General features: G+C 39.3%; 1 protein-coding gene across 9 annotated transcripts in view; it reads left to right on the top strand.

Moving 5' to 3' along the window:
- LOC106875993 (UDP-galactose translocator) overlaps nucleotides 1–11,155 on the top strand; it is a 75,497-nt gene that overhangs the window by 49,977 nt on the left and 14,365 nt on the right. For all 9 annotated transcript variants that reach the window (XM_014924335.2, XM_014924342.2, XM_014924338.2 and 6 more), the window contains exon 2: nucleotides 9,878–10,212. In XM_014924335.2, coding sequence (XP_014779821.1) covers nucleotides 9,878–10,212 — 335 coding nt within the window. The remainder of the gene's footprint in view (nucleotides 1–9,877; nucleotides 10,213–11,155) is intronic.

Raw genomic sequence — 11,155 nt, 5'->3', positions numbered from 1 at the left:
CTGGGCCACCCTCTCACCCTTGTACACCAATCTGTCTCAAGGTGACCCATCTACAGCTGAGTGGACTGGATTAACAGGAAATGAAAGGTCTTGCTCAAGAGCACAACATACAGCTCGGTCTAGAAATTGAAACCATGATCATGTGATCATGGGTGCAACACCCTAACCACTATGCCACATGCTTTCACACTTTATTGGATGACTGTTGACTCTCTTGACTTCCTCCAATCTTTGATGGGTTTTTTTTTTATATTATTTACATTTGATGGATATTTGTCCTCATCTTGTTTGTTGTTAACGTTTCAGCTGATTTACCCTCCAGCCTGCATCAGGTCATATGGCGTAGTGGTTAAGAGCGCGGGCTATTAACCCCAAGATTCCGAGTTCGATTCAAAGCAGTGGCCTGAATAATAATAATGATAATAATAATAACATTGAAAAATACCTTAGGAATGAGAATCCAGGTTCAAAAATTTCTCCAAGACACCTGATGAAGGCTGGAGGGTATATCAGCCGAAACGTTGTGCTAACAACAAACAAGATGAGGACAAATATCCGTCAAATGTAAATAATGTACATAATTCCTCTTCTCTTAAATATAGAGCGGGTTTTTTTTTAAATACTTTTTCTCCCACAGGCTGTCCAATACATCACCCTCTTCACCAAGCAAGCTTGGTGAGGTTACCAGTTTAGCCACCAATGACCCAACCATCTTAGAGCAACCTGACAGTAGTCCCACTACACATCACATTGCATAAGTGTCTACCACCATAGCCTTGGGCCAACCAAAGATTTGTGAGTGAATTTAGTAGATGGAAACTGGAAAGAAGCCCATTGTGTGTGTGTGTGACCTTGTCTTGGCATTATATTCTAATTGCACAGAAACTTCACTATCGTCCAGCTAGTAATGCCTGTTTGAAATCTAGAAAACATGCCTAGACTCAAGGAAAATATTAACTTGCTTGGTAACGGGTAATTGTTGGCAATTTGGAAAGGCACCTGACCATAGAAAACCTGCTTCAGTGAATGTTGTCTGACCCATGTTTGGTATGGAAAAGTAGACGTTAAAACAATAACCGTACATCTTCCAACAAGATTCTGCACCATCTCTTGAAGCTAGGAGAGCCCAAGCATAGATGTCTACCAATCTCCAGGATCATGTGCTCCCAGACACATAGTGTCCTAGCTCACTTCAGTGTGCTGGACTGTTACGTATGGGGCATAGTCAAGAGGAGAGGTCAATTAACACCCCCCCCCATAACACCGTACAGTCTCTCAAGTCCACCATAACCAGCACTATGTCCAAAATTGATAACGATCATCTGATTCAAGCATATCAGTGTTTCCACCCCTATATTGAGCAGCCATTGATGCTAACAATGGGTTTATTGGATAAGTATGATTAACGGATTCTCAAGATTATTTGGACCAATTTGTTTTCAAATACAGCTTTCCTTTAATGAGCTATGCGTTTTTGCTTTTTTTTTTTTTTGTTTTTTTCTAAATTCATACATCATCATCATCATCGTCGTTTAACGTCCGCTTTCCATGCTAGCATGGGTTGGACGACTTGACTGAGGACTGGTGAAACCGGGTGGCTACACCATACTCCAATCTAAATTTGGCAGAGTTTCTACAGCTGGATGCCCTTCCTAACGCCAACCACTCAGAGAGTGTAGTAGGTGCTTTTACGTGTCACCTGCACGAAGGCCAGTCAGGCGATACTGGCAACGGTCACGTTCGAAATGGTGTCTTTTATGTGCCACCCACACAAGGACTACAAACAAAATGAAGCACCTTGTATTTATGTGCAGTGGTTTGATTCTATCTTGCTTTTGCTATTGAAGATATAAGACTCCATTCCTTAAAAAAAAATATGCTGTTGAGTGTCATGAATGACGAGGCTAGACGTGCTGGTCGTACATTGTCATTGTTCGTTATAATGTTACTTTGATATCTGATAGTATTATTTTCAATCTGTCTCTTTTTCCAGCTATGAACAAATGTAAAACATTCAAGGTCTTTCTGATTTAGTATGAAAAGTATTTGGATTGAGAAATGTTTTTTTCTTCAAATTTTGCTCACTAAATCTAAACTAAGCTGGTTCATTGTCATATATCAATTGTGTATTTTCTCATTGTTGTTGTATGAATAAGCCGTTACCAATATCGTCAATGGAAACCAACACTCAGTGGTTGGTGTGGCTGTCCCTGAATCACAATTCTGCCAAGCCACTACACTAATAAGAATGGTTTCAAAATTTGGCACAAGGCTAGCAAGTTGGGGGAAGGGTTAAGTCCAGTACATTGACCTCAGTGCATAACTGGTACTTATTTAGTCAACCTTGGAAGGACAAAAGGCAAAGTCAACCTTGGAAGAATTTGAAGAAACACAAGAAAGATAAAAGAAAGACAATGATGACTGACTCCCTCACTTGTTACTTGTCTTGTTATTTGGTAACCTGATTGGGAATTTGTTGGGTGTAACTGATATAATGTGTTGTAAAGAGATCATGTTGCTCTTTCCTAAACAAGGGCAGGGGCGTGGTGTGTAATGCAGACTTAAACTTGAATGATTGGAATATGGGGTGTGGACGTTAAGAAACTTTCTCGTCTGGATGCAGACATGACTGAGGAGAGAATGAAGTTCACCTCACAGCCATGGGGTTCAGGGTTTGGTTCAACTGTATGGCGCCTTGGGTAGGTGTCTGCCATTGACTGTACCTTTGGTCCATTGAAATGGTGGACGTAAACTAATGAGAAGTCTATTGTGCGTGTGTGTGTGTGTAGACATTGGTGAGAAAGGATCTTTAGATGTTGGGCCTCACATAGGGGATGACAAGGGACCAAGCTAAGTAAGAGCAAGGCTCTCTTTGCATACAGGCTTGTCCCCAGTATCCCTCTTCAGCTGAGCATTTCTAATCTTGTGGGCTCAGATGCTGGTGCCACATAAAAAGCACCCATATCGGTACCCATGCCAGTGCTGTATAAAAGTATCCAGCCATAGAAACCATTCCAGAACTTACATGGACCCTGAGCAGCTTTTCAGCTGACCAATTCCTGTCGAACTGTTCAGTCCATGCCAGCATTGAAAACAAACATTGAAGGATGATGCATGTGTGTACATGTATGTATGTATGTATGTGTGTGTGTATATATATATATATATATATATATATAGCAGTAGATAGGTAGGTAGATAGAATATATGCATAAGGCGGGGGTGGGGGAGCTGGCAGAAACATTAGCACGCTGGGCAAAATGCTTAGTGGTATTTCATCTGTATTTATGTTCTGAGTTTGCCTTTTATCCTTTTGGGGTCGATAAATTAAGTACCAGTTGTGTACTGGGGTAGATCTAATCGACTGGCCACCTCCCAAAAAATTTCGGACCTTGTGCCTAGAGTAGAAAAGATAGAATATATGCATCTTTAGATGAAGAAATTTCAAATGTCATTCACTTTTGAGATGACAGAATGGTTTAGCTTCCCTTTTCTATGCTGGCATGGGTTGGACAAAAACATTCTATAATAATAACGATCCCCCATATATTCTAGTGTGTGTGTGTGTGTGTGTTATTGTTAAATGTTTTTTATATAATTTAATGATTCCAGACATCCATATTTCAGTGTTTACTGTTTTATGGTACCATTCTTGTCATTGACTGAATCAGTTTCACCAAGGTTCATGTTGTTGCTTTTTTTTTCTTTTTTTCTTTTGGTATGTTTTGTTCTCTTCCAGCATTGCTGGCCACTTCTTTGTTCTGCCTCTCAGACTCTTTCTCTCTCTCCTTTCTGCATCATACAAATAAAAGAGTTCACATGTTCAACACAAAAAACAAAACAATATCATTCTAGTCTTTTTTTTTTTTTTGCTTATCTTTTCTATCGCATATCTGTTTTTATGTTGTTGTTTTTTTTTTCCAAATTGTTCCTGGAATCTCAGACTGAGAATAAAGCATAAGTGTAGCTGTATGGTTAAAAAGTTTGCTTCCCAACCACATGGCTTTTGGTTCGGTCCCACTGCATGCTGCCTTGGGCTAGTGTTTTCTTCTATACCAAAGCCTTGTCAGTGGATTTCGTCAATAGAAACTGAAAGAAGCCCATCACGTATGTGCATATCATACTTAATGTCAATTGGCCAGTTACTGCAATATTTAGAGACATCTTTTATTGTTGTGCTATATTCAAGGCATTATTATAAATAGATGAAAATGCTTCTGGTGCTCTTATTGGACACTGCTGAGGTGAATTATTCTGTTTTTAACTCAGCAAGTCGATAAGACATGTTATCCCAGGATAAATACTGCAGTAACTGGCCTGTCAACAGTTTGCATACATTGGGTATGATACATAGATGGCTATTATAATTAAATACTCAACCAATTGCACATACTGAATGTTTTATTCAGCTGGGCAGCTGTGAATGTTTTATTCACTTTTCCCTATATCAGAGTCAATGAGGTCTCATCTGAACATGTGACTGACTACAATTACATACCATTGAAAAGGCCCCAGGGCTCAGTTCTCAACCCACTCTTATTTGTTATAGTCCTCTAGACCATAACAGGAATTCAAAACTGGGTGTCCATGGGAACTGCTATATGCTGATGACCTTGCTCTTATTGCAGAATCTTTAGCAGAATTGGAGAAGAAATTCCAGGTATGGAAACAAAACCTGGAATCAAAGGGCCTTAAAGTTAACCTAGCAAAAATCAAAGTTGTTGTTAGTAAAACTCTCTTTCTGTCAGGTAAATGGCCCTGCTCCATATGTAGGAAAGGAGTGGGAAGAAATTCTATTCGCTGCACCCTGTGTAAACTATGGATACATAAGAGGTGCAGTGGAATCACAGGTAGATTAACAGTTAAAGTTGTCTTTATATGTGGCAGGTGTGCAGGAACAATACGCATTAAGAACACGTAGGATTTAGATTCTCTCAAATACCCAGGAGGCTCTCTTGAGGTTGTAGATAGTTTTTCTGTTACCTAGGTGACCAAATTAGCCATAGTGGAGGATTTTCTGAAAGTATTGTTTCTAGAATAAGAATTGGGTGGAGGAAGTTCAAAGAGCTATTATCTCTGTTGGCAACAAAAGGACTCTCTCTGAGTGAAAGGTAGACTATATGATGCTTGTGAGTGAACAGCTATATGCCATTGTTAGTGAGATATGGGCTCTGAATGCAGATGATGTGCAGACTGGAGAGAAATGAAGGTAGTATGCTCCGTTGGATGTGCAACATCAGTGTGCATGTATGATAAAAGTGCAAATGTATTGAAAGAAAAGTTGGGCATAAGAGGAATCAAATGTAGCATGCAAGAGAGAAGACTACATTGGTTTGGAGATGTGATGTGTATGAATGAGGACAGCTGCATAAAGAAGTGCCGATCACTGAAAGTAAATGGTATCCATGGAAGAGGGAAACCCAGAAAGAAGTGGGATGAAGTGGTAAGGACCGATCTCAGGATGTTGGGCCTTGAGTTCTAGAAGCACTGAGTGTCCCACCTACCCTTAACAAGAAAACTTCTCGCACACTCCACCACAACAAACCAAACTACATCTCTTCTCTTCCTCACATCTCCGCTTCATGCACTAGGCTTACCTCCCACTCCCCAATCCTGCCCTCTTTGGCCCCGTGCCACTGTATCATTGCCATCCACTAGCTTCCAACCTGCATGTTCCACCCATGCCCTGTCTCACTGTAACATTACATATGCCCAGCATTTTGCCACCATCTTTATCCTGTTGTCTCCCTCCCTCTCTCTGTCTCTGTCTCCTCCTGCCCTTCACTCGGGTTGGGTAACCATGCATTTCCTTTGCAGCATTGCACCTGATTCTATCTTCATTTCTGATCTCCCTCCTTCCCCCAACCCCCGAGCCAGGTAACCTTGTTTCTGTCTCTCTGTTTCTTTCTAACCTTTCATCACCTGACACAAGATCACCTCCTCCAATGCCTCCTCCCCTCTCAAAAGAGGTTTTTCTTTTGTTTTTTTTTGTCTTGCAAGTACTTGGTGACCCTGTCAGTTCGGGTGCCACTTAAAAAGCATTCAGTCCACATTGTAAAGTGATTGGTGTTAGGAAGGGCAACCAGCTGTAAAAACCTTGCCGAAACTGACCTCTCCTGTGCTTGTGCCATAGTAAATGCACTGAGTCCACTCTGCTGAGTGGTTGGTGTTAGGAAGGGCATCCAGCTGTAAAAATCCTGCCAAAACAGGCACAGAAGTCTGGTGCAGGCTCTTGGTGACATTTGCTAGGACAAATTTTTATCTCTCTTTGATATTTGAATTTTTAACACATCACATGTGTAATAGATGTTACCTCGGGACACACTGCACTAACTGGCCTATCAATAGTGTGTCTACATTAAATATGATAAACAGATGGCTATTGTTGTAGATGTTTCAGTATCTCTTTGATATTTATATCATTCAGAGTAGCATAAAATATATTTAAGTAGAAATCTCGATGTTTGCCAGCAGGTTTAAGGATATTTAACCCAAATTTGTTTCATACAAAGTGGTTAACTCATGCTCAGAGTAGAAATAGCCAAAATGAAGTTAAACCACACAGTCAGCATTTTAACGTCCATTTTTACATATTTACAAGAGTCAGAGGGAATTCTTTGAGACACATTTTTCTACAACAAAATGCCCTTCTTGCCACCAACCCTCACCTGTTTCCCAAGGAAGGTAATAATTTCCCCCACAGATGACTGGAATCAAACAACATCATTTATAGGATGGTTGATGATCATCTCCAATCATCACATATGTACATACAGGGTGCGATGAGTAAATTGTTGCCATTTTATATTTTTAATTTCACACATGCGCATTGTTTGCTTTTTGGTTTGTCAACTACACAGGTCAGTTGGGCACTGTCTGTGAGAAAAACAGCACCATGACGCAATTCATTCTGCCAGAAATTTGGAAACGACATGCTGTAGTGCTTGGCATTCTCACCAGAAGCTCCAGTATGAACATTTCAGAATGTTTGGGTGTCAATCTGAGGACAGTGATAAAAATCAAACATCCAGTCAACACCATGGTGTTTGGAGAGATCACTAGTGTTGGCAACATTATGCCCCATTCATCTTCCCACACGGCTTCACACTCAACACCAAAGCCTACATCAAGTGCCTGGAGGAGGTAGTGCTGCCCTGGGTGAACAGGGTGGCTGCTGGAACACACTATGTCTGGCAACAGGACTCTGCACCATGCCATACAAGCAGAAGAACCCAGTCATGGCTATCAGACAATTTCTGCAACCACATCACCCCTAACATCTTGCCACCTAACTCCCCAGACTGCAACCCTCTTGATTATTATATGTGGGGCACAGTTGAGTGAGAGATTACCAAAGATGAATTGAAGGCAAGGATTATGGCAGCATTCATCAACTTAAACAAGGAGAACTTCCAGAAGAGTTGCAGGAGATTCCAAAGTCGTCTGGAGGCTATGGTTGAAGCCAATGGCGATTTTTTTTTTTTTTTTTTTTTTTTTTTTAATAAATTTACTCTTTAGTATTTCGAGATATTTTTATGTAATTTTGGTAAATATATCTGTTAAAATGAGAGGTCAGTGTTATTTTCATTTTTGTGTAATTTAGACGACAGTTTATTCATCACACCCTGTATACATACACAATAGGCTTTTAGTTTCTGTCTCTCCAATCCAATCACAAGGCTTTGGTTGGCCTGGGGCTCTAGCAGAAGACACTTACCGAAGTTGCCATGCAGTGGGACTGAACTTGAAACAATGTGGTTGGAATACATATGTCTTAGCACAAGCTAATATTTCCCCATGGCCAGACATGTCTTTCACAGATCACTGTAAATGAACAACACCCCTGTATAAGAGTAAAAGCCATTTACTACCATCACATAATATCAAGATATAGGCACACATATATAAACATATATACACACACACATATATATTTGTGCATGTGTATGTCCAGCCCATGTCAGCATGGAACATGGACATAAAATGATGTTGATGAGATGTGTGTGTGTGTGTGTATCAGCAGCAACATCATTTAACATGTGCTTTCCATGCTGGCATGGGTTGGACAGTTTGACATGGAGCTGGCCTGACTCCAATTGTCTGCTGTGACATTGTTTCCACAGCTGGATGCCCTTCCTAATGCCAGCCACTTAACAGAGTGTGTTGGGTGTTTTCTATGTGCCACCAGCACAGGTGCTTATTAAGTGGCACTGGCACCTGCAAAGGACAAGCCTGTATGTGTGGAAGACAAGAGACGCATCTTGTCAAGTACAGCAAATCACCACATCTCTCGGTCCCCTCATCATTTCCTCAATGAGGCCCAGTATCTGAAGGTCCTTCCTCACCACTTTGCCTCATGTCATTGTGGGTCTGCCCCTTCCACAGGTACCCCCCACAATTAGAGTTTGGTACTCTTTTTACACAGCTGTCCTCATCCATATGCATCACATGACCAAACCTACACAGTTTTCCTCTTAAATCATTTACACTCGGCCATGTGTGCACACTGACATTACCCATCCAGTGGAACATGTAAGCTTCATTTCTTTCAAGCCTTCACAAGTCTTCTGTAGTCAAATCTCATGTTTCACTGCCATGTAGCATAGCTGTACATATATTATATATTTATATATCATGGACTCTCCTGTTGTTAGACGACGCACGAGGGTTTGGCAATTTCTTGCCAAACAACCACACAGATGATTTATTTATAGTGATGATCAAATGTCTGTATTCACATAAACTCACTCTCTCCATCAAATAGCCATTACCTTTACAGGTACACAAATGTGTCGTGTCAGGTGACAAAATGATGTCAGAGTAACAAGAAATGAAGTGCTTTGCTCAAAAGCATTACACAACTCTCAGTCTGGGAATCGAAACCATGACCTTGCAATCATGAATGCAACACCTTAACCACTAAGCCATGCACCTTCATTATATGTGTGTGTGTGTATGTATATATATATGTGTGTGTGTGTGTGTGTATATATATATATATATATATATATATATATATATAGAAAGAGAGGGACGACCGGCTTCGTTCAGTTTCCATCTACCAAATTCACTTCCACGGTTTTGGTAAACCCAAGGCAGTAATAGAAGACACTTGTTGAAGGTACTGTATGGTGGGACTGAACCCAAGACCATATTATTGGAAAACAAGCTTCTTGACCACACAGCCACACTTGTGTCTGCAGTGAGAGGGAAATATCTTCCATGTTAACCTTTCTGAATGAAATTTGGTTGACAGAAACTGTTTGGAACCATGTCAGAAAAGAACATTCTTGTTCTTAAATGGAAGACTTAATTCTCTGGTTGAATCCCAACACCTGATGCTTTTAATGTTTGTTGCAAGCATTTATGCCAGGTCTCCAGTCTAAAGGTAACCTTTCTCCCTCCCACCAGCCCCTGAAGCTTTGAAGAGGGTTACAATAGCTGCTCTTCATTCTCTAAGACATTTAAAAACAAAAATAAATTGATATCAAATTTCAGGTTTGATTTGCCAGAATCTAAGTTTTTATCTTTGTAATATAATTAAGAACTTCTAAAATGTAATCCTTCTGTTCCATATAAAGGTAATATAAACTTGAAATATATTTTATGGATATCAGAAAAAATATTTCTCTTTCCTGATTCTTTTTGTTCTCTCTTATTCTTATGCCAAAACAGATATTGGAGCTCAACACAGTCCTCTGGCTCATTGGATCCCATCAATCTGTGCAAACCATGCCAGTGTGGAAAGATGGATATTAAATGATGATGAGGATGGTCTTACTGATCTCTGATATAAAATAAATTATATTTATGTAGTTTTTGTTACAATTACTTCTAAAAGATTGATTCTTAACCTGTTTTTTGTTTTTGATTTCAGAATCACCTAAAACTATGAAATATATTAGTTTGATCTCATTAACTTTGCAAAATGCCCTGCTTGCACTTGTTATGCGATATGTGCGTACAAGACCAGGAGATCTGTTCATGTCGACCACAGCGGTGATAATGTCAGAGATTTTGAAATTTGTGACTTGTCTTGTCTTCATTTTTATCCAAGAAGGTAGCGTCTCAAATTGGTTACGACATTTGAATGAGAACATCATCAAACAACCAATTGATTGTATGAAAGTTTCCATTCCATCTCTTGTGTATACACTGCAAAATAACCTTCTCTATGTTGCTGTATCTAATCTGGATGCTGCAACATACCAAGTAAGTATTCGATATTCATTTTAAATCTTTCCACCCGAAATGAATTATCACATTTAGGGCTAGCATCTTACCACACAGCCATGAAAACCAATATTCATTGAAAGAACGACAGAGAATATAGTTTGAATATATTTCCTTTGTTACATTTTGACATCTGAATATTTGGGTGTTATCTTAATTAATTCTAAATTAATAATTGTTGTTCTATATTTAAGAGATAAATAATTATGTACATCATTTACATTTGACAGATATTTGTCCTCATCTTGTTTGTTGTTAACACAATTGTTTTGGCTGATATACTCTTCAGCCTTCATCATGTGTCTTGGGGAAATTTCGAACCTGGGTTCTCATTCCTAAGGTATTTTTCAATATTATTATTATTATTATTATTGTTATTGTTATTATTATTATTATTATTATTATTATTATTATTATTATTATTATTCAGGTCACTGTCTGGAATCGAACTCGGAATTTTGAGGTTAGTAGCCCATGCTTTTAACCACTACGCCATATACCCATGGGCATATGGCGTAGTGGTTAAGAACACCGGCTACTAACCCCAAGATTCCAAGTTTGATTCCAAGCAGTGATCTGAATAATAATAATAATAACATCGAAAAATACCTTAGGAATGAGAACCCAGGTTCGAAATTTCTGCAAGACACCTGATGAAGGCTGGAGAGTATATCAGCCGAAATGTTGTGTTAACAACAAACAAGATGAGGACAAACATCCGCCAAATGTAAATAATGTAAATAATTGTTCTCTGATTAAAAACATTCATGATTTTAACATTTCTTTTGTCAGTCAAATGTCCCACATAAACAGTTTTCTAGATCTATTGCTTTACATTGTGTCTCTTGAGATTATATCAAGTGGACTGGATTAGCATAACAAGGTGTGGCCAAGAAAATGTCTTCTAGTATTTCAGTTGATC

Source organism: Octopus bimaculoides, chromosome 1, assembly GCF_001194135.2.
Source record: "Octopus bimaculoides isolate UCB-OBI-ISO-001 chromosome 1, ASM119413v2, whole genome shotgun sequence".
In the NCBI taxonomy this organism is placed as follows: domain Eukaryota; kingdom Metazoa; phylum Mollusca; class Cephalopoda; order Octopoda; family Octopodidae; genus Octopus; species Octopus bimaculoides.
Note: the sequence above shows the minus strand (reverse complement) of the source record. Positions and strands in the feature narration are given on the sequence as shown.